Raw genomic sequence first — 25,024 nt, 5'->3', positions numbered from 1 at the left:
GCATTCTTTTTACATTTGCGTTAGTTTCTGTTTTTTGTTGTTTTTTTTACTCGGAAGGGGGATTGACATCATGCTACAAAAATATATTCATCTTCGTCACTATCGTAGAACTACAAGACAAGTCCTCTGTGCGAAACACAGCGCCGGCTAAAGTAAGATTACAGTGCCACTTCGACTCAACGTCTCCTCCCTCTCTTTGTCTCTTTCTGTCTCTGTCCCTGTCTCTCGCTGTTGCTCACCAACAAGCAGCAACAAATGAGTCCAAACGGCCATGTGATACTGAAGGCAGTGTAGCTGGTACTTCTGAGTGTTATGTTTTAAACTTTCGGCTGAAGGGAGACACGGTCGGGGGAAACAGTGGGATGGAAAATACAGATCGCGCCATCAATCTGCAAAGTAACAGCCATCACACCTTCAACTGGGATATCGGTAAAAAGGCACTTCCTTCTCAGTGTGCCCCACTCGTCTTTAAGCGATGCTAACTGTACTCTGCGAAAAATGGCGTGTTTTTTTTATACGAGGCCGCGTCTTAAATAGTTAAAAGCTCAAAAAAAACAAACAAAATAAGTAAATAATACGTGTTTTAATTCTAAATGTAAAATGCACTCCAGGAATTTGAGATGATTTTTTCTTTTCTTACATTCTTACTCATAAATAGTCAATCTCAGGTTTACACTGGTGATGTTGTTGTTGCTGTTGTTGCCATCAGTGTACACACAAACACACAGTTGAACAATATTTTACTTCATCGTGAAAGCAGCTTTGAATGGAAACGCTAACTTGGTGAGAAACAGTCACTTAAGCGTGAATTAGACCAGTATATACTCTTTTCGTAGAAAGTATCATAAACAAAAACAAAATGAAAATAAAATAAAAGTTCACTTTTCCATGTATTCAATAAACATACCCTTTAGTTACATTTTGCAAAGCTTAAACATAATATTGACATCTCTAACACTTGATCGTATTTACATTGCTGTGAAAGGAAATTAATATTTTCAATGCTTAGCACAGAGATGATTGGATTTTTAAGTTGTTTTTTTTCCCCTAAATAAATGGTGTGTCCACTGAGACATGTTTTATTGCTATTGCAGAAACCCTAACATATCTTTGAAGAATGAAATAATCAACCTCATAAAACATCTACAGAGGATGGAAGATATTTTGACAAAGACCGAGCATAGCATTTTGCTGCTGATGTCAAATAAACTAAGCCGTCAGTCAATGTTGATCAGTATAATAAATACATTTTTAACGTAAACGATACGATGCCTTGCCCATGCATATACACAAATATGTTTTCCCGTGTCTGTGATACATGTTTAAATAAAATTTAAAAAAAAAGAAAAAAAAAAGAAACAGAAACAAAAGAAAACCAGTTTGAGTTATGTGCAGTTGTAGAATAGCATTCTCTTGGCTATATATTTATATTAATATTTTCTAAGTAGCATTGTCCCAGAGCTGAACAACACCCTCTCAAAAGTCAGTTTCGTTTTCGTTCTTTTTTCCCCTCTATTTTCTTTTTTTCGAAATCTTCAAAATTTAGGTAAACATAGAAGCAATGCAACGACTGGGAATTCAAACCAGCATGGACACCATGTTTGTCTGAAAATAAACACTTTTTTTTTTAGGAGGAATAAGAAAGAAAGTGAAATAATTACAGATATAATTTAAAAGGAATGAAACATGGATTAGTCTGGATGCATTCCCTGCAGTTTGGGCTTCTTATTCAAGTAAGTTGCCCAGTAGACCAAGTTAAAGGTTCCAAAGAGTAATGGGAAGGCTATTCTGGCAATCCTGTCTATCTTGCTCACACTGTTAAAGGTTTTCTTGGCCTCTGGAGCTTTGGGCTTTGGCTCCTCCTTGGGCTCGGAGGATGGGGGCGCCGGTGCGCTTTTGGCAATAGTGGCCAATCCAGGGTCCCTGGCAATATTGGGCGCGAAGGCTGTAGCAGTGGCAGCTGGGTAGGCTGTGGTGTTGTTCTTCTTCAGGAGGGACTCCTTCTTCTTCTTTTGCTGATTTTGTTTTTGTGGGGGAAAAAAGAAAAAAAAAGGGACAAAGAGTTCTGGTTAAAGCTTTGACTGTTCATGTATATTTGAAATGTTCATTCCTCACCACCACAATAGGATCCACAGTGGTCTTAGACCACTATCTCACTCAGTCGAATGGGAACCCAAGTGCATTTCTAAATATAAACATTAACCTCACACACACAATCTAAGAATTAATAATAAGAACATTTCATAAAATAAAAAAACTGCTGGAGAGTAGTGAGAGTTCTGCGCTGCTAACTGTAGCATGGAGACAAGTGGAGCAGAAAGCACAAGATGAACACTAAACTATTCATGTTCATGTCATGCTACTCAAATTGCATTTTCTAAGAGATGAGCCTGCGACAACAACTAAATGTTCCCTGCCTCGGCCTTGCTCCCTCTGCAGCTAAGTGCTAACTCTCCAACATTTTAAGCAGGACTCCATACATGTAATTTTTAACATTTTCTTTTCTGTGACTGGTGTCAGGTCATTTGAGGAGTTCATCCACTTCCTGGAAACACAGCCACGTGCCATACAACGGCAACAGGCCATAGTATGTTTGTTTGTTTGTTTTTCTCTGTGATTGTATTTAGACATTATAAAAGAGTTGCCTCAAATACCTTCTCTGGTACCACACTCTTTCCATCCCAGGCGTAACCCCTCTTGGTGAAGTAGTTGACTGTGGCAAACTCGATGAGGGCCGAGAAGACGAATGCATAGCAGACAGCGATGAACCAATCCATAGCTGTGGCGTAGGCCACTTTAGGGAGAGAGTTCCTGGCACTGATACTGAGTGTGGTCATGGTCAGGACAGTGGTCACTCCTGCAGGGAAATACAAAGATCCACACATGATTAGCAAATCAAAGATAATATAGCTGCTATCACTACTCACCTGTGTATCATAAGTGTATGAAGATCAAATATGTGAAATATTTTAACACTCCATATTATATAAAACTATATAATTGGTTTCTGGAGACGTCCAAACTCGTGAATTGCATGACATAAAACCCTTTCTAGAGGAGTGATGTGCCATAAAGTGAATTTACTGTTGACATTAGCTACCGTTTGGCAGTAAATTCAAAGTATTTATATGCAGCATGGGGAAGGTACCGTGATATAGGGACGTCATATTGTGCATGGGAAGTGTTTTTATATATATTAATAAATCCAATGAGCCTGCAGTTCACTCACATTAATCTGTGTGAGCACTCTTGCAGCTTGTGCTTTTAATAGACTCGGAAAGGTGGAGATCTCTGCAGATGCAGCTTAGAGATGCAGTGATAGCCTCAGAGATGCTGCTGCTGATTAAAAAATAGGCTTTCTCGCTTAATTTGACCTCCACACCAGCGCCAAAGCATTCGCAATAAAATAAATCAGAGTAAACAATCTTTGTTCGAAGTGCCTGATAAAAGGAGTGGATGCCCGGCCTGGAAAATCAAGTGCAACATTAGCTACTGGAAGCTAAGACCCTGCACAGGGAAGGAGAGGAACTGGGTCAGAGCGCAGCTAACAATGCGGTGCTCGTCACAGAACAGGCTACTGCAGATGTTTACACACCAAATAACATCAGCCTAAGGAGCAATCACTCCGCCGATTCAGCCTGGGCTATCATGAGGGGAGGTGAAGAACAGCTGGCTCCAACAGGAACTATGAAAAATGCAGAGAGGAGCCTCCCACACACATGCTGCATGCACAGAAACATGTTTATATACAGTACACACACATGTACATGATAGCCTCACACACACACTGTCATGTTGAAAAGATCCAAAGAAACGTCTGCTTATCTGCTTCTTACGATTTATTTTAAACATCAAAGGATGATCGTGTCTTTCTCTCAATTCTGAGCAAACTTTCCAACCTTCAACTTTCAATGGGACTTTTCAATCCTTTGTTGATCCAGACACTCAAGTGAACTCTAATATTAAAGAATTATTTTGATTCAAATATGAGGAAAAAAAGGAGGCCACCCTGCAGAGGCTGGACGGGAACAGCTAACAACTGAAATGAAAAACTACCTCTGTGAAGAATATTGCTCAATATCTCCAATGACTATATCAGACAGTTGTTTATTCAACTGTCAGTCAGCGTTGTTATGATCTATTCATCACCACCGCTCCTCTCTGTCAGTGTTCCCTTCCATTCACTTGATTGTTACGACTTTCCTTTGGTTCAAACTTTCTCGGCTTTGTCATGTTTGTTGGGAACTAACCATCAATTCTTAAAGTCCTCAGACAAAGCTGCTTAACTTGAAATGGCTAATTTTATAGCTGCTTTTCCTAACTTGCAAACCATCGGCTTTCAATTATTTACAAAGAGTTTGTATCAAACAGCAGCTGCAACATGGTGACCCTTTTATATTTGCTCAGCAGAATCAACACTAGTTTCAAGGGATTCAAGATTCAAAAGACAGTGGATTATATTCACTTACAGTTATGTAATGTTTCTGTTATTGTCTCCACCACCTCCAAACTGCAAACACAGCTAATACTAAGTTATTACACGTGTCCTCAAATGTTACTGTTCCCCCTCAGATTCACGGACTCTTCCTCCTCTGTTCTGCTGAAGTGTTAGGAGATGAATCACTGACTCCTCATCCTCCCACTCCCTTTTCCATGATTTTGGCATTGCTTTGCTGACTCTGGTGCTGTGACATGAAGCATAAAGGATGAGTATTCTGTTCTCATTAGTCAGAGCCAAATAAATGATTGGCCATTAGCCATGAGCCAACAAGACACCTCTGATGGATTTATTGCATCTGAATATTAGGTAAGGCGGGTGCGTGATCATACAGTCCTGGTGTTTGTTATGTCACCGGGGGAATAACAAAGTGGGTCAAAGATATTTTCTTCTGAAATAATTTGTTGTTGAAATTTTAATCTTTAAAAAAAGGTCTCTGCTAGAGAGTCAGTAATAAAATTAATAAAAAAAAGGACGGAAGGAGGAATAATTAAGAGCAACACTTGCCTAATCATTTCACGCATACTACAACTGCACTGAGCACAGCTTGAACAAACAAAAAAATATAAATTATGATTCCAATTAACTATCCTCAACGCAGCCTCCTTTGTATGTGATGTTGACAGATGGAGAGGGAGGACGTGAAAGATAAAGGTAGCCGCTGTTGAATTCAGACACTAAGGTGTAAAAACTGAAAGTCATTTTTTATGCTATAGTGAGTGTAATAATACTGTCATGTGATGTCACAGAATCCACACCTTGTTCTGCGCCTCTCCCACTGCTAAGTAGGGCATTGACTGGTTTTGTTGATGCATTGTTGTGGGGGTGCATGGCAGCAGGAGATATGGAAATATTAAGTCATGCTTACTCATGTATTCACACCAGATTTCCATACCCCTCTATCTCAGCTCGGAATTATGTTCACACGCGGCTAATTTGCCCGAGATAAATGAGTAAATGTGCGCAGCTTTTTAAACAAAATGCAAAACATTAATATTGTTCTGTTCGCCGGGACGATTTGTTTTCTACATCCTACAAAAAAAAATAAAAAAAAATTATCTCACGCTGCGCTTAACACGGGCAGAAATCCAAACAGTGGAGCCGCCTGAAAACGTTCCAATACCTCTCATTGTCTCTTTCTCCGGATCGTGTTTGCTCCCCACAATATCTATGACAAGGGGAAGTTGATGCCATTTAAAGTTTGACAGCAGCGTGTTAAGACTTCTGCTGGAGTGCGACATTAGCATTAAGGTGTCACTGCTTTCTGAGGCGGGTGCCAGAGTATAGTCTCCGTTGGAGCACAGCCAGTGTGAAGGGATTTTCGCCAGCAATTATGCATACTCATGGCCTCGGCAGGTGCTGGAGCACAAAAGAGACAGCTCACATTGCGTGCCACTGTCCTTGTGGACCACAGAGGTATAGGAAAGATGAAGTATTCAAAGGGACAGCTGTTATTGGGAACAACTATAACATATATATATATATGAATGTCCAGGGGAGGATGAAAGCATGTATGAGAATTGATAGAGACATGTGAGGTGAGGTAGAAAAGGTATAAAAGACAGTGAATGAAAGGCGAGTTATCCCATTATGGTGTTTAACCTGTGTTCAGTTTGCCCCAGTAAATCAGTTCATTTTAGTGGGGGATGATGAAGGCAGCTCCACTGGGTATTACACAAGTCCTTATGAAAGCGCCCAGATGCTTGGAATCATATACTGTGTTTGACAGGCTCTGTTGTCATGGAAACAAGTCTTCCACCTCCTCCAACGTCTTAATACCACGAGAAGAAAAAACAATTTTAAAATTTCAAAGCTTTGTCTTTTTCTTTCTTCTGTGTGTATCTTTTACAATCATCTCGCATGTATACGTGTGTATGTGTGTGTAAAGGTGGGCAGCCGGGTTTGTGTTTCCCGTCGCCCCCCCCCCCCCAGTGTGTCCGTCCAGTGACAGCTCTGCTTAGGAATCATTTAGAACACGAGCGGGTTGATTCATTAGAACGTGACTCCAGAGCTGGGTTTAAATGACTCCATTTGACATGTTGTAACTAATAGACTTGAGGCTTTGAGGGCTGTTAATGAACAAAGTCACTGATCTGGAAAGTTCTAACTGGATTAATAGTGGAGTAACTCAATTCTGGAAAGTCCCTTCCACTCAATTTAGCTCTGTGTGCACAATCAGCGACACTTGATTTATACGATACATATCTTCTAATACGATTTTAGCCCTCTATTTGTGGATTCACTCTCAGATACACATATATATATAAAAAAGGAAACAATCTTTGGAGAAAGATGGTGCGAGAATGCAAATAGGGGGAAATCAAATTGTAGATTAAAGGTGATAAATAACAAGGTGACACATCACTGCAGCCTCAGCAAAGGAAATGGTTTACACGGCTAAATGTCAGGAAACAGCCTAATATGCATTTTTTATAGAACAACATGGCTGACACATTAAGTGAAGCCTATAGAGTTCTGATTTAATTTAGTCAGGCTGATCAGTCTGATGGAGTTTTAGTGCTCAACTGTCTTTAGAAGCCTGTGGATCAGAAGATTAATTGCTCCAGACATAGATAAAAATAAATGAATGGGCTCAACTTTGTTTGTCCTTTCGGGTCAAACTAAATTTTTCAGCATACGGTGCAAAGTCATTTTTTTTAAATTGCCATTAATATAATTAACCGTTTCCTATTATACAGTGATTGCTCTGATTGACAATCCCTCCCATGACAGGCTTCAGCTAATCTGACCGGTCTCAGGCAAACTCCACTGCTCAGCGGCTGGACCGAGGCCAAACCACAGGCACGTCTTTATGGGGCTTTCAGGAAAATGTCTGCTCTCACTCTCTCTCTCTCTCTCTCTCTCTCTCTCTCTCTCTCTCTCTCTCTCTCTCTCTCTCTCTCTCTCTCTCTCTCTCTCTCTCTCGTCCCTCTGCTCCAATTCCTCCTGATTCCAGACAGAATTTTGCTTCTGACAATGTTTTGGGTGAGATGGCAATAAATCAATCTGGACAATTAAAATCTGGGATGAGGTCAAATGTGCATGGGGGAGCGGGACGAGCGCTCATTCAAAGACCACATGTGCTTTTAGAATCCAGATTCAAGGCAGGTCGCTAAAGAGCCTCGTGATAAAGTTGCTGTAATTGAACTATGTGGCACGCACCACTGCTCCTGAACAATGATGGCACAGATAATACCTGCCGTGCATTTGCAGAGATGGATAAAAAGAATGCCAGAGCCAGTAAGAAAGCTTTTAGAAGTCGCTGGGGTGACTGCACATCTGCAGGACTATCAATTCAATTCAATTCAGTTTTTATTTGTATGGCGCCAAATCACAACATATATTATCCCAAAGCACTTTGCATAGGGAGAGGTCAAGAACTTGCATTGTTATAGAGGAATCCATATTTCCCACAATGTGTGAGCGTGCACTTAGCCACACCGGAGGGAGAGAGAACTCCTTTTAAAGGTACTCAAGAAAGGTTGAAATACTGAAATATTGATTATTAAAATGTTCCATCTTGAGCTCCACCATCTTTCTACTAACAAAACCTTTACCATTTTCTAAGACCCGCCTTGACGTAGAAATACTACGCTATTATAGTTGTTTGTATTCATTTTGTTGTGAAAACAAATGGAACAACTGCACGGTTTTGAGTTACTCTTATTGTAAAGATTTTGTGTTGGCACTAAACACTTAAAATTAAAACTCAGGTGCACAAAAGTGGCATTTTTATAGGGTTCCCTGCATTTAAATCTCATTTCCAGGATTTGTGCTTTTATGGGAACATGTGGACGATCAGCTGGATCTCATGCTAACACCTCAGGGAGTGCAGCAGCAGCGTTGTGTCTCGTAACCTAAGTGCAGTTGATGAATGAACACGGCCGGGGTGTTGGGAGTTGTCAAGCAACTTTTCATTTTCCTCTCAACTGGTCCCAGGGGAGAAGCCGTCTTTGTTGCACGTCTGTCAACATCTCCCCACGGTGCTGTGGCTACTCATTAATGCAGGCCTTATCAATAACTGATTCCTCCGGAGGGAGGGGGGGCGACTGAGAGGCAAGATATCTTCAGCTACGTCACCTTTGATTGGCGTAAGTGAAGAAACAAATTGACGTCTTGATTGGCGGTTGAATTAAATGAGTGTTCCAGCACCACAGCCTTGGCACGCACACACACACACACACACACACACACACACACACACACACACACACACACACACACACACACACACACACACACACACACACACACACAAACACACATTGAAGCACTGTGTCACAGAGTAATCATTAATTTATGAAGACACCCACTGGCAAACAACCAACATGTGCACATATAGCAAACATACAGTATATATATATATCCGATGACTACCACACACGCTCACATTTGTGTACATACACATTCAGAACACTCAAACACAAACACACAAACACAGGGTGTTGTTCCTTAATGAGCAGATACACTAACCAGCATCATGGGAGAACCAATAAATACCCAGTCAATAGCTCTCAAAGTGGGGAGAAGGAGGCAATCTTGTGGCTGACGGCTTAGAGACGGAGAGGGAGAGACGGGGGAAGGGCGAGCGGCGGGGGGGGGGGGGGGGGGGAGAGAGGAGAACCGAGCGTCATATCAGTACCATCAGTGGCTGTTTCCTTTTGCTTTTCCATTTGGACTGCAGAAATAACTAAATTGCCAACAGTTTTCCAGTACACCGAACTCGCCATAAACCAATCAGCCTTTTAATCGGGCACGATGATAAATAAGATAACTCTACCCACTGCTGTGTTTTCAAATTGCCTATTCATCTACAGGGCAGGCTTGAGGAGAAGATTTAGTGCAGAGGCTGTGCTTCATAGTCACATAATGTAATTTAAACTGTGGTCTCCATGCTTTGTTTGTACATGTTGGCGGGGGGGGGGGGGGGTTGGGGGGGGTCTCTGTCAGCATGGAACATCTGTGTTGAAAATGTAAACCTGATCACATCTGTAGAACTAAGACATAACAAACAGTATGATATCTCACGGTGGCTGCCTGTGTATTATTAGTACCGGTGCACTATGTGATGCATTGATATTGTGTTGTGCTGAAATGAAAACAAGGAGAAACCAAGCTGTGAATAGGTTTCTGCTGCAGGAGTGATTACAGTGCATGTGTGGAGTTTAGTCATTGCTCCTGTGGTAAATATATTATATAAAAGAGCCATATTTTCTTTCAGGTGCAATTTTTCCTTGTAGGTTTTTGTTTGTTCCCCTGCAGTCCTTTTTTTCTTTATTCTGTGGGTCTGGAATATGTAACATCGTTGGTTTCATCCACGTATTTGTTCTCATAATGAGTCTTTATCACTTAGTGTCTTTGTGTAGCCGCTCATGATTCATTTTTGGCATCGCAGGGTATTTTTGTAAAGTGCCACAACGCTGGCACATTATTTTGCAACTTGAAGGCAAGATGGAGTTGTGTTATTGGAGGACAGTGGTGAAATGAAAAATGACGTTATGAAGGGAGAAGAGGGTTTTTCATCAATGATGGATTTTAAAACTTATTTTCCCTTTGAAGATTTAATTAATGACCATCATGGGCACGGGTAATGCTTGTCCTCATTCCTCACAACGACTCCTCTTTAATAAAAATTCTCATTAATTTCATCATTCATCAAAAAAGCGTTTGCTTACTTATAATTTCCGACAGAGCAAAAGCACTGGATGACAAGACATTAAGTTGGGAGTGTTATTAAATTCCCATTTGCCCACACGTCGTATGTGAAGCTTTTTGTCTGAATATCCATTCAATCATCCATGTAGATGTAATTAATGAAATTCATATGGAGGCAGTGCTGATCTGCTGATAAGTTTGGTTATGTGGTGTATTGAACCAATTTTATTTTCTCTGTATAAAAGAGGCAATAATTAAGTGATATATTTATAACAGTAACAGTGATAACAATATGTGTTTTATTATTTATCTCTGTGTGTATTTAACCTTGTGTTATGGTAACCCCCAATATGAATGCAAATAAATTAAACTTAGACTTGTGCTGTGCTGGGAATGTGACCGTGTCAGACATAATTCAGAAAATCATTAAATTTGCTATCATGTATATGATGATGTACCTTTCTGAAAGGGGGCCTGACACTACATCAGGTGTTATTTGTGTCGATCGGCGTGTTGAAACCGTTCCTGCCAAGCCGTTAGCCGCCTGTTCCTCATTTCTGACATCCCTCTGCCTCATGTCGTAGTCATTGAATGTTCAAAGCGCCATTTACAAGCGCTGCTCTCAAAAGTAATCAGTAAATGCAGCCGGGGCGACGTCACAACAAGACAAATGGAGGCAAGAGGTGCTGGGAAACATTTCCCCTTCATACACAACAATCATTTCAAGAAGTGAGACCGCAGTAAACATTAACCTCCATCTAACATGAACACACGGCGCAATACTTCTGTGTTGACACTGAACGCTTCCTGGTCGCTTGTTGTTTAAGTTGACTTTTGAATATGATTCATCGAGACGGTCTGTAGCATGAAGACATACTGCACATAGGCAATGCATGAGCCTCTGTGACAGGACAGCTCAGTGTACCCTGCCAACCTAATGGTGCGAGACACATGTACACTTGCTTTATATGCCACATAAATCTTTGACACAGATGATAGTTTAAGGATTAAGATGGCGATTAAAGATCCGGATTGCCTGCTATGTCTTTTAAACGATTCGTTTAAATCGGTATTGACATTGTAACCTCTCGGAGGAACAGGCTCATTCATCTGCCCTCTCAGATGATGCATATTAATCACATGAATGACCTACCTAGTGCACCTGGAAGTTGCAGCGGTGCAGTGTCTTCATGAAGGCATGTACATGTGGTTATTCAACTGTGTGCGTGTGTGTGTGTGTATGTGTGTGTGTGTGTGTGTGTGTGTGTGTGTGTGTGTGTGTGTGTGTGTGTGTCTCTGCGTGTGTGTATGTGTGTGCGCGCAAGCTTGTAATCTCGTGAAGCAGAACCAGCAGTGATAGCATGAGGGACACACACATGCCCTAGATAGTTGTTTGAACCTAATCTAGGCCATCCTCATTTCCCCTCGACACGTGATGAGCACCGCAGGTAGCAAGCTGTGGCGCGCGCACACACACACACACACACACACACACAGATTAATACACTCACAAATAAAAAAGATGCCAAAACATTGCAGGAAGCACATATTAAAAAAATAAAACTACTGCATGCCGCAGAGCCGCAGAGCCGCAAAATCTAGTGCCTGTGTAACGTTTTAGGGAAAGCTCTGGATGTTGTGGGCCAGGGGAGACGCTGACATACATGAGAAGAGCAGGAAGAAAGAGGGAGAGCGCAAGAGAGCGAGAGAGAGAGGGAGAGAGAGACAGAGAACGAGAGCGACAGAGAGAAAAGAAGAAAGAGTGTATGGTGAGGTAACTCAAGGACATTCTGCCTGCTGCTGTGCTTTGCTGCTACAGAGCATGCTGCAGACTAGCAAAAGCTTTCCTTTTGGGCAGTATTATGTAAGACCTCAGTGTGACAGACAGACAGATACACACCACGTACACACACTCACCCGGAGACACACAGATACATACAAGCACACACACACAACACACATAGGCCAATCGCTGTGCGCACACACACACACACACACACACGCACACACACACACACACATGCATAAATAGACCCACAGTGACAAATTCATCGCACACGCAGGAGGACACAAACACACACACTTGTTGACACACATTCAGAGCACGTACATCTAAATTCTCAGTGAGTCTTGGGCTTGAAACTCTGCTGCAGCCTGCGCCACAATTGATTAGAGCTTTCGTTCCCCTTCATTGGTGCAGAGTGCAAACAGAATAAAAATATACATTGTGGTAGGAATGTGTCAATCAGTTTCCTTCTAGAATGTAATGTCCTTAGAGGCAACAGTTTGAAATTTGGGCCAGGAATCTTATTAGATCATTTCCAGAGACTTAGATGATAAGACTGATTCTCCTCTGTCATCACTGTGTGGTTGCCAGGCAACCAGCAGTGACACCGTGAAGTCACGCGCCCGGAAAAGCTTAATAAGACATTTAACCGCATCTTGTCCTTTTAGTAATTTTCTCTTTGAGACACAGCGTCTTAATCATTACGATTTAGAGGTGTTGGCATTTCTGAGCTGTTGTCTGAGCCAGGATATAGATCACCTCCTCTTGTCCATAATGCTGTGCTTGGTCAGTCACCTGTGCTCATCTACTATAGCAAATGAAAACGTTTCCAAAATGTTGGGATATTCGTTCAGATGAATGCTTTTTGTGCGTATCGGAGATTCATTCTTCAAGTAAACCATTACACTCCTTGATTGTCACTCATCAAGTCGTCAAACTCAATCAATATTCTGTCGTATCATCAGGGAACAGACGACAGGGCCCCGGCCTGTTTTTTTTTTTCCAGAGGCAGCCTCCTCCTCACAAACAAGTCTTTTCTAACAAATGCAAATGTATTGTTCACACTGAGGCAGAAAAACACAGCATAAACAATATAAAACTGCACGCAACTCTTATTCCACTGTATGTGGAGAAGCTGTGCATCTCACAGTTTCTTCTATTGAATCCAATGTCAAGCGTCACCAGGATTTCATTTTGAAATTCGAAATGTGTGATACAGTCATTAACTTTGGATATAAAATCCAAATACAGTCTGAGGACACCATGTTATAACCAATATATTACCAGTATGCAGTAAATATATAACATTGTCTTCTGCTGATAAGAGAAATTGATGGAAAAAATACGATCTCCTTAGAATGCAAACCAATGATACTTGGTTTTAAATCCCAATGTACTATTTCAACTATATCCCACTTATTATGATTTAAATGAAATTATTTAACTCAACATTCTATGACATGCAGAACATGTCTAATGTGTTCTCATCAGTTGACAGTTTATTAGGTCCACCCTAACTTTAATACAGTAAAAAAAAAAAATACAACAGTCCTCCGTTTTCCCTGGCCTGGATCAGCTTTAGAGAGATGTTGATTTTATTGTCAGATCATTGTGGAGACTGCAGTGTGTTGCAAAGGGTGTTCCAGTTATTCTGTCCACCCCATTTATATCAATAAGAAAAGGCTACCGAACAGAAACACCTCTCCGTATAGTGCAATAAAAGTTTGACAGCAGCACAAACTAGATAATCTAAAGTGATGTACGGTTGAATCAACACCTCCCTAAAACAATTTCAATAAATAGCTGAGCATTATAACCTTCACACACCTCGGATTTATTGTAGTACTATAGCAACAGACTGCATTATTTTTAGCTAGGCGTTTATAATATACTGCCAAATGTGCGTACTGTATATTCCACATTGATTTCCCCCGGAACGGATCTGAAACCTTCTGGTTCCCTCTCGTTCCCCTCAGATGTATGAAAGTGAGGCGAGCCCACGACTCACCAAAGACAGTCCTGGCAGGGACGGACTCTCTGTTGAGCCAGAACGACACTTGGGAGAGGATGACAGTCATGATGCAGGGCAGATATGTTTGGATCACAAAGTAACCAATTTTCCTCTTCAGGTGGAAGTGGGTTGTCATCACGACGTACTCTCCTGCAGACAGGGGACGAGACAGAGAGTCAGGACCAACGCACAGACAATACTTTTCACCTTCACAATATATATCCAGGAGACGTATCGTATACCTGTCTCAGTACTGTAATCATTTTCTAAACTGTTGGTTGTGTTGTGGCATTCAGTTTTATTGTAGTGGAGATTTATCGGCACAGTTGTGGTGGGCGTCATTTGTTCAACAAACTCGATACCCTGGCATGATCCATTTCATCAGTGTATACAGGCCCGGTCCGGAGAGAATACAACACTCCCAGGAACAGGGTTTTTATCTGGATATAACAATATGCTGGTTTTGAGCTTTTCCAGAGACACATTTGTAACCGTTTCAATGAAAAGAGATGCACTCACACATCAACAAGGCTTATTCTAAGACACTTGGAAGATACAGCGTCTTGGGAGCTTTTTAATAATAGCAGAGCATGAATTGGGGGGGGGGATAAGGCTGTTTAACGCATTGCTCTCTGCAAACAGGTCACCCATTTTATGCCGTCACAAGTTTTTTCCAGTATCAATGGACCAAAAAGAGGAGGAGGTGTAAAAAAAATGTGATGGCCAGTGGGGGAATTATGAATCTGGGACATAGCTCTGCATCAGTGTTGCAACAAAGCAACGTGTCAGATGACCTGATGCAGCGTTTACACGTTTTTCATTTTAGATCATTCATTTGGGAAGAGATAATTGCAAATTATTTTTTTTTTGGACCATTGAAAAAGACTCTTAGCTGACTTGATTCAGTAATGCCAGCGTAAACACAAATGTCATAAATGTTGAAATACAATTAAAAAGGGTATGGTAACCTACCCGTGCTGGACAGCACCACACCAGAATCCACACTCTGTCCCATCAGATCGTACTGGTTTAACCTGGACCCGTCCTCTGCCACCACCACAGACTGGGCAGCTCCTCTGGTCCACACGTACACCACCTCTGCTCGAGTGTAGGCGTCTGAACAGAGAGAAAAGCGTAATAAATGATTTTCTTTCCGGTTGCCTCGTGTCATGTGTTGCCTCGCAGGTTTATATTTTTGGAGTGTCTAGGGATGCCAGGTGGAAAAAAAATGCACATCAGAAATCAGGTCTCCGACTAAACTCTCTAGTTTTGTCTTCCCTCATCTCATTTTGTCTCTCATCTTGTCAAATCTTCTCTCATCCCCTCGTTCCCTGCCTGGTCTCATTTGCTGTTTAAGCACATTATTCCCTTCTCTCACCTTGCTCCCGTGTCCCATCTCTGTTCATCTCATCTCGTTTCCTTAGCTAAACTTTGCGTGTTTGTGTTTCTTGTCAAACACTTTCTCATTTTGCGATGTGACGCGATGTCATGTCACATCGCGTCATTCCATCGGCTCGTAGGGAAAACAAACAAACAACCTCCCGACAGGACAACATGACCTCCAAACAGCCAAGTCAGTCTTCCGTTGCCTCCGGCCACCCAACCTGTCAGAGCTGCGGTGTGACCGGACCACTGCAGAGGGAAAAGGATGGCTCCACTGCAGACTGCAGCATAAGGGAGAGAGAGCTCATCACTGAAATATTTAGGGAGTGAGTTCAATTTAAAGGAGGTTGAAGCCCGGTCCGCTCACTCACGCTGTGCAGCTGTCTGCACAACGGCACCGTGACATTAACTTTTCTGTTCCTGCTCTCCAGCTCTCCACTTCCCAGTTCCTCCTCTCGTTCTCTATTATCGTCTCCGCCCTCCATCACTCTATTGCTTGTTGTGGATTGTTGCAGGGTAAGGGGCTAGCTGTCAGCGGTGAGCAGCTGGTTGCGATGCTCTGGAAATATATGTGAGAGGGCGGCCTTGGATAAACACAGGTCTCTGCGCTACACGCCTGCCGGGGTCTTACAGGGCCTGGCAGGGTTGAATGGGGGGGGGGGGGGGGACCAGAGGGGCCTTGGAAGGACAGTCCCTCTGGGAGAACAGCTGTTACCACACTGTCATCCCTTATCCAGGACTGGTGCAGGGGTCATGATCCCCGTCAGATGAGGAAGTGACAGCGAGAGAGGCGTATGTGTGTGTGTGTGTGTGTGTGTGTGTGTGTGTGTGTGTGTGTGTGTGTGTGTGTGTGGCTGTGCCGTGAGATCATGAGCGTTTACCCGTGTGTATGCCGGGTTGTGTATGACTATAGAGTTCACTTACAGCTGCCAAACTTCAGTGGACAAGCATGGGCATCCATCGGGAAGTCCTCCAGGTGCATGGGACACTCGGCCCTGACTGTAAGCCTGGAGAGATCCACACAGACAGGGACAGTGAATTAGGAAAAATAAAACAATATCAACAAGGAGAAGGAGTAGAGAGCTTGCGGCAAAAGGCAAAAGGAAAGAAAAAGCTTCTTCTTTATTTGAAACAGAGAGAAAACAGCTCCAGTTGTCTGAGCTGTGGCTTTTTTTTATTCCCTGACAGCTTGGTGAGAAACAGCATGTCAGGCCACCCGTGACACACTAATCTCCCATCCATCTCTCATCTCGCTCATCTGTGACAGCCACGTGGGCTCAGCCGCTGCCACCCCCCTCCCCTCCCCCTTGCTATAAACATGCAAAAACAAACGTTTTACCGTCCATACCTTTGACATCTCGCATCAGCATCACTCTGCGGTGTGCATCAGGGTTTGTATTGTGATTAAAGGTTTTATTTTACCTCCTCTGTGGCGCGATGTGTGGTTCTAAACGTGACAACACCTTATTATCCTGCTCGCGAGCGTCAGATATCATCCCCAGCGTGATTTATCATGACTGGATAAAGCTGTTTTTGTTTTTCCTGGTGAACACTACACTGACAAATTAAATGGAATGGAAATGTAAAGTGTGCGATACGCAAGACTTCCACATGGCTGACCATAATCTCTGAAGAACGGTAGAGATACATTTTATAAGAAATATGATCAATTGTAATAAATTGAAAAATTGACATGAGCACATCAATTGCATGTTCCATCATTACCATGAACACAGGGAGTCTACATTAAAACTCAAAAACAGTTTCATACAAATGCACCACTTACAGTTCTGGTAACACTTGCTTAAAGAAAAATATAGAATGTCTTCTTTTGAGCTGAAATCACTGTCAACATCATCAGCCACGTTTCCATTTATTCTCAATATTACATTAATCACTCTCCCTGCTGTTCAGGTAATAGATATATATATACCCCCCAGCCATTCTCATTAATTTACAGGGAAGGATGTGCTCTGATATTAAAAATACAAATGCTTTTTTCCCCTGCAAATCCTCAACACGGAACATGACAGCCTACCTCATGGTGTACAGCAGCGTGCCCTCCTCTGTGATTCGCAGCAGCTTGTTTGGCATGGTCATGTTGTGCGCCACCGACTTCTTGCCATTGTGGAAGAAGGTATCGGGGGTCCAGATCTTGCTGGCCATCAGGTTGTTGAGACGCAGCACGGCCATGGGGCCTGTGAACTTTAATCTCTCATCCTTCCAGCTCTGTCTGAAGAAGACATCGATGGTGTACTCCTACAGGTGGACGGTGAGAAGTGGAGAAGAACAGGAAGTCAATAAAGAGGATGACAAAAAAAAGAGATAACCGGACTCCAAGCTGTTATCTCGTGAGTGGCTGAGTAATCCAACCTTATTCTATTTAATTTTACCCTTTTTGTGTTTGCACATTTTCCATTTTTTCCCCTCTCGTGTCACTTAGACTATCTTGTGCTATTTTGGGCCTGTTTTTTCCTGCTGGTAGCTGTCTCTTCGTGTTAAAGGTTTTTTTTTAGCAGGGAGGCTCTAAGTGCACAGAGGTGGAAAGGTTCTCTATAGCTGGTTCTCTTTACTAAAATAGCGCCTCCATTTTTAGAGAACATTGTGATAGCATGATGGCATGGGGTCTTTCTGTTGGGGGGGGGTTTGCATCTTCTCCCTGTGACTGTGTTTCCTCTTGGTTCTCACACTTCCCCCCACAGTCCAGAGACAATCAGAATGGTGTTAGATGAGTAAGGTTAATTGGAGAATCTAAATTGACAGTAGGTGTAAATGGTTGTTTCAGTATATTGACCCCCCCCTCGCAACCATTAAAGGAAAAGCTATTTCATAGATAATGTACAGGATGGATGGCTTGGTCATTTCAATGAAATAAAACTTGGTCGTATTGGCCTTCAAGTTCCAAAAATGACCCTTGTTCGGAATTCATATTTGGAGAAACCTCTTTGCCTGGTTATCTAAATTACACTTGACACAAAAAGGAAGCCCTGGATATAAAATTAGGCAGACGTCTCATTTTGAAGGCAGCTTAGGACTGTAGCTGAGAGCAGATTTTAATGGTTCCACACGACTGCCCGACAGAGGAAAGGAAGCCAGTAAAAACAGTACTCTGTTCTCTTCCCCTCACTTTTCCTCTCTCGACCCGCGTTAGATAATTAGGGTGAACTGAAACAGAGCTTCAAGGTAAGAGAGTAGGATACGGAGAGGGTGGAGATGGAGAAAATGTTCTTCAGCTTCCTCCTTCTGGCTTCGGCGCGGCAGCAAAATAGTCCTGGCTCGCATGTCAGCCAGTGCAATTAACTGAGATTATGTCAAGTAGAGTACACACACTTCACGTGCATGTAACGGGAGTCTTTTTTCCCTCCCAAGTGGTAAAAGAGAGGCAGTGAGACATTTGGACGAGTTTAATTGGTTTCCGGTGCACGGGGCAAAGATCGGATGCTCGTGCCTGAACAGCCCATGGCGTGTTTTTTTACTTAGCATATTGATGAAAAAACTAAGGAAATCATGAGTCAAGTGGTGTGATGCATTAAATGTCTTTGTCTTTCCTAGCTGCAGATTTTCCAGGAGAGACAGTTCAGCACGTGGATTGCTCTGAAAAATTAATACTCCTCATACAAACCAAAGCAAAACCAAACTAAGAAATATTTTATAGTATTCACAGACAAGCAATCAGTATTCACATGCACATATAGGGGAGGGGGGTGGCATTTATATAGAGAGGGATAACAAAGCATGCACCAGCAAATACATTTCACACATGTGGCAGTTCTATTAACACACCAAGATTTAATGGAATGAATTTAATTAATAAATATTTTACAGCTTTGAGACCTCAGCTGGGGGGGATGGGGGGGGGTCTGACATTTACAGAGACGAAAAAGAGTCTTACCATGTCGTGGTCCGAAACTGGCCCAATGCTAGTCACGAAAATGTCAGTCTTGACTTCGGTTACACGCTCTGTTGAAGCAGGAAATTGCCAGAGTGAGTTACTATCTGTGGCATTCATTAGCCCCTAACTACCTGTTAATGCAAGACCACCTGGCTATTGCATCGGATTTATTCAGTTGATATGAAATACAAAAATATTAATATTCAGCGTTACCACACACACACACACAAACACACAGTGAAGAAAATACAGCTTCATAAAAATGTCCATTTAGGATGTCGATAACCATTTCTGTTGGTATTGGTTTCAGTGTCGGCTCCATTACCCGGACAGTGGTTCAATCTCTTAATAAATTTTAGAATTGCAGCATTACTGAAAATATGTCACTGTGTTCCCAAAGCACTGATGGATAAAATACAACCACTGGGGATTCATTTGGAATGAGCAGAGTGAGGCAGTGAACGTGTGTGTGTGTGTGTGAGAGAGTGATGGCTCATTCCCTCTGATTCTGAAACTGAAATATGACAGCATGATTTATGAATGATACCCATCATAATCCATAATTTCTTCCCCTTGGCTGCTGAACTTCTAGCAGGCCGGGCTTTATTCCGCTGTCTGTTTGATGCCTGCTGCATCACACTGTGCGATCCTCAGTGTCCTTCACACCCTAATTCTCACATTATCTCTCCCTCTTTTCACTTTTTACTCTCTGGTTCTGTCTCTTTTATCTGTTTCTCTCCGTTTTGGAATTCTGCTCATACACTCCCAGCCATTTTGTTTCGCACACCACCAGTGGACGGCTGACGACAGGAAACTGGTGCCAACACGATAAAATTACATTTATAGTACAGCTATACAGGTTTTATAACAATTCACTGTTTCCCAAAGGCAGCAGATGAACATTCCAACACTGAAACCAAACCCAACTTGGTCAGATTTAGTTATGATTGTGTGCTCGTGTAGACAGTCAGTCACTTGCATTTTGCATGATATTTATACATTTGCAACAAAAATTCACCATGAGAGAAAAAATACATTCAATGACTTGGGTTTACTGACCTCCTAGTCCTGGCCTGAGGCGATTGTCATAGCCATCCAGAAGGCTGTCTAAGATCTTGGTGAACACTGTAGTGTTATCTTTCTGTTCATCTGTCATGCCGTTCGTCCCAGCGCTGGCAAAGCAAAGAAGAACAATTTTAAGTCACAGAAGAGAGTCGGAAAAAAAAAACCACAGTCACAACGGCCAAAAGACTAAGAACAAACTCAGACAAATGAATCATGTGTCAAAGTCAAGAAAGAGAGAAACTCCACCACGAAGATGGCGAGACCTCTTTGTCAAAGCACATGGGCAGAACCGAGTGTATCATGAATCACATCGAGAAAAAGGACAAGAAAACTGTCAAATCCTGTTCGGCGCTGACGCACTTCATTACTGTTGCCAGTTTAGAATTCACAGTGTGTGACAATGAGGTTTGACATCACATTGATATGAGATTAATAAACAAGTGATTGTTCTGAGATGGACTGGAAAGCGGGGCAAAAAAATCCCATGATGCCCAGTTATCCTGTCTTATCCCTGGAGAAAAACCCATTATTTTTTTATAATACCAAGTGTTTTAGTTATTTTCATCACTGGGTTGCAGAGAACACGTAACCCTGCGCACTCACACCCGCCCACATATAGAAACAATCTCGCACAGAGAGAGAGAGAATAGAGAAATCATAATACATTATTTATGCCTTAATATGGTCTTTTAGACCACAAAGGCCTTGCTGAATGTGCTGTTTGAACAACATGAAACAAAATGCTCGGAGCAATGCTGAATTGTGAGAGCAGAGTTTGCAGCATCTCCGCGCATAAATATTCCAACACTCTTATAATCAGCAATATACGGCCCTTAATTACATTGTGTTGTAAAAAGGCAAACAGTGAAAGGAATGGTCAGAGAGTGTGCATGTGCACGTGTGTGTTTGCATACTTGAATCAGTGATTGCATGTTCTGTGGGCTCAGGGCTCAGTTGGCATATGCAAGCCTGTATCACATTTGTTTGCATGTGTGATAATGCTGATAATACCCCCGTGATAGTCTTAACAATGCAACGTACGCCGCTAAGCAATCATCCTCTCCCTCGTTTTTTTAATAGCCAATAGCGCTCGGTTTGATTGCATGCTAAATAAACAGCAAGTGTTTGGAAACACGCTCGGCAGCTGAATGGCTCCAAGGAGAGGGAGAGGTCATCAAGATTATCTTAGCACGGACCTGGGAACGAGAGTGAGGGGAAAGTAGGAGGTAGAGTGGCGTCTGGAGAAACACGCGAGAACGGCTCAAAAGACGTTGAAGAGGGGAAAATGTGGAGATGGAGAGATGAAGGGCGATGGAAAAAGGGGAGGATACTGCAGCTCACATTCTGAACTGTCGGATTGAGGCAGATCTTAGTGCCGGATGTGAGCCGCTAAACATTTTGCTTTCTAAATAAAGATGCTGCATCCACGTCACGCATTGGATTTGTAAAAAAGGGTTAAAGCACATCTGTCTGCCTCCAATTTCGCTTAATTCTCAAGCCTCCCTATATCTGCCAATTTTAAACCAAACAAATATCTGAAAACCGTACGCCAGCTCTGAAACTGTAGAAACGGTGATGAGCAATTTTGTTTTGGAGGCTTTGGAAAAAACTCACATTCAAAACAATAATGAATCTGCACAAGCACAGATACAAGAAGCATAAATTGCATCCATGCGTCGTCAGCTGAGGCAGAAAAATAAAAACACAACTTCCCCTTTTTCCTCCCATTTTAATGTTTATGCTTTGCACATTAATTTAGGCAATTGCAATTTGCCAAATTCAGAGCGGGACAATGAAGCAGCTTTTGGGTGAGCTCCAAGGGTTACAGTCAACTTCTTTCCACCAACGCAGGAAACAGGCAAGGACGTTCGCTACCTCTTTCAAATTGGCCGATAATTAAAAAAGAATCTGTCCTGGCCATTAGTAAGTACCGGAGGTAGCAGTGACACATGTTGGAAAGAATCTATCACACTGCAGTCGTGGAATTATTCTCTTTCACTGCATATACTGATGCGTCAGAATGGATGAATTGAGCAGGGGTTTTTTTTTTCTTTTAAACTTGACTTTTTTTACAGGAAATGTGGGTGGTGGGGGGGGGCTGCTGGGGTCACATGCCATGGAGAAATGCACAGAAAATGGAGAGGGAAAAATGTTCTGTGAGGAAGAACACACATGTATCAGCCAGGGGCCACATCCTCATAAAACCCTGTACACCACCCCCATCTACAGGTCATCTGAACAGCAACAGGGCCGTTCACACACACACACACACTCTGCCGAACGGCCCCTCTCTCTCTCTCTCTCTCTCTCTCTCTCTCTCTCTCTCTCTCTCTCTCTCTCTCTCTCTCTCTCTCTCTCTCTCCTTCAGCGTTTGTCCGTCTCTCTCTGTCTCTCGTGTCACTCGGCTATCTAATTATAAGGCAATTTCTTTCATTGGCAACCTACTGTAGCAGAGGTCTTCCTGATTACTGTGTTTCATTGAAATCCCCCCCCTCCCAAGGTGTGTGTGTGTGCGTGCGTGTGTGTGTGTGTGCGCGTGCGATTCTGTATGTGACTTCAAAAAGGGGAACTGGATTATACAGTAAATCTTCGGGTGATAATTGCTTTGCAGTTTGCAGTGACAGTTCCTCAGTGCAGTAATCACTACTTTTACATTTTCTCTGATGTGCTCATCCTGCCGCACATCAGACCCTCCATTTGCCAGTCAGTACATCCCAAACCCAGGCTGTGATTAATTAATTAGATCAAGTCATTGTGCTATAATGACACAGTGCAGTGCATCATATATTAAAAATAGGACACGTTCCATCTGCGGCCTGAGTGTGCTCGGGGCGAGCAAGCGGAAACGTGTACTGTGTGGACTGTATGGCTGTGTGTAGTTTGTGGCGTAGCTGTTGTCACACAGAGAGAGAGAGAGAAGCAAGCTGGACCATCTCAAGACCTCACCACTGAAATCAACTGCGTGTGACAGTTCCACTGAATTATTCAACCGTGCGGAAAAGGCCGATCCCCTCGGTTCCTCCAGGGTTCTCCAGCAGAACCACCAAGGGACGAGAGCTCGGATGATCTCGTGCAGCTGAAGGATTCACCTTTTGGTTCTGTTCCACCTGTTATTGTGTGTGCTTCAATTGCCTGCAGGTTTCAGTGTGAAATGAATTCACCCAAGGAGAGGAGTCACTTTATGGCGTTTCGGGGTATGAACGGCTGCCCAGCATTTGAATCATGTGGGAATTAATGCAGTTGAAGTCACATGACACTGGATCTTATTGCTGTCATTTCAAATCCAATCACTCATCTGCCTCCTCTGTTTGTCTGCTTCTGGTGAGGTGACATCTGACACCTCGGTGTTGACATTGAGAGTTTTTTTCAGTTCATTGACTCCACCATCCCCGCAGCAAATGTCAAATACGTGTGCTCGTATTTGTGCCAAATATCTCGGTGCAACGCACATCGTCTACATCACACAGCCCTGGACTGAAGCCTGGGAGATGTTGTCCCACAAGGCTAGTGAACCGAAGACAACTGTGGTGGTATTGTGGATAGTGGCTATTTTGGCTCCTCATCTCCTCTCACTTCTTATTAACTCATGCAATTATAGTGCTGTGGGTGTCCTGTGGGGACGCCCCAGTTACAACCACATTAAATCTGCTCTGCAGGAGTGTAGCCCAACAAACCAAGCTATAGGCGAGATGTCAGAACAGCACCCAGGCTGTTGTACCCCTGCTTGCCTCCATGGCCGACCGACTGCCTGACTGACTGTACGACGAAAAAATGTTTCGGCCAATTTAACATTCGTCGCACACCGAGACCAGCACGAAAAGATCCCTGTCCACTCCGACAAACTGCATTTAATATTTTCCCAACGCAGTGTGGTCTTCACAGTCTGTCGCCCATGTGTCACTGCTGCTTGTGTAATCACCGTGTCCCAGTCTTGATCACATAAACAATACTTAGACCTGCAACAATAAGCATGCTGAGCATTCCTATCAAAACTCTGCTTGAAGCTCCACACTGAGTCATATGGACAGTGGGCACGATGCGTGCAGATTATGTGGCTTTGGTTTCTTTAACCTCGTCCAATAATCCCAATATACGACACACATTGCATTTGTGAAACATAGAGTTCTCTTACCTTTTCGCACTCAGCACGCTGTTGGTCCCCAGCAAGCAAGCCCACAGACACAGAAGGGCCGTCCTGCTCCGTCCACCCATGGCTGCAGTGTGAGGACCTTTCACTGTTGGAGGTCAAAGAGAGAGAGAGAGAATCACTTTTAGAACGTCATCCCCCGTGTCACAGGAGCCAGTGGTCCACCATTAAACCCAACGTGCCATCACGTCAAGTACCAGTACACATGTGGATTTACTAAAAACAACACCAGGGGGCTAACATGTGGGATGGAGGAGGGGGGGTTGCAGTCTCTGAGGGAGACCTTGTTTCTATAGAGATGTTTTTTTTGGTCCGGCTTGTTAACATTTTCTCACAGATTCCCTGACAGCAAACTAACCGGCCTTGCCAAGTGCACTGGGGCCATCACATGTTCACTGACACACGCACCCGTCCAAGATTGCACAAACCTATTAACACCCTATACACCGCGTTTTGAAAAAAATTAAAAAAAGAAGCCTCTCAACATTTCAAAGACCGGGGGAAAGGGAGCCAGTGCAAATATACGACTTTCATAACTGTCACCACAATGCATGGGCATATGTGGTGGTGGCAGTAGCTGTAGCGCA

The 25,024-nt window shown here is 42.9% G+C and overlaps 1 protein-coding gene across 1 annotated transcript; it reads right to left on the bottom strand.

The window, feature by feature from the left end:
• Positions 1 to 1,691: 1,691 nt before the first annotated feature.
• Positions 1,692 to 24,502, bottom strand: gabra1 (gamma-aminobutyric acid type A receptor subunit alpha1). Its single transcript, XM_061085293.1, has 9 exons — positions 24,423 to 24,502; positions 20,285 to 20,397; positions 19,226 to 19,293; positions 17,372 to 17,592; positions 16,258 to 16,340; positions 14,923 to 15,066; positions 13,948 to 14,100; positions 2,655 to 2,857; positions 1,692 to 2,015 (listed from the first exon to the last, which is right to left on the bottom strand). Exons 1-9 carry the CDS (start codon positions 24,500 to 24,502, stop codon positions 1,692 to 1,694), a joined length of 1,389 nt encoding a protein of 462 aa, XP_060941276.1.
• Between the last annotated feature and the right edge of the window lie 522 nt (positions 24,503 to 25,024).

This window comes from Limanda limanda, chromosome 14, assembly GCF_963576545.1.
Source record: "Limanda limanda chromosome 14, fLimLim1.1, whole genome shotgun sequence".
NCBI classification, from domain to species: domain Eukaryota; kingdom Metazoa; phylum Chordata; class Actinopteri; order Pleuronectiformes; family Pleuronectidae; genus Limanda; species Limanda limanda.
The sequence above is the reverse complement of the archived record's forward strand: the minus strand, read 5'-3'. Positions and strand labels throughout refer to the sequence as shown.

Bases quoted from the DNA above. Each gene is read 5' to 3' on its own strand.
- gabra1 (XM_061085293.1), bottom strand. From the start codon at position 24,502: ATGGGTGGACGGAGCAGGACGGCCCTTCTGTGTCTGTGGGCTTGCTTG. The intron at 19,294-20,284 runs GTCAGTAAACCC...CTGCTTCAACAG, and splicing joins CCTCAGGCCAGGACTAGGAG to AGCGTGTAACCGAAGTCAAG. The intron at 2,858-13,947 runs GTGAGTCGTGGG...ATTTCCCTGCAG, and splicing joins CCCTGCCAGGACTGTCTTTG to GAGTGACCACTGTCCTGACC.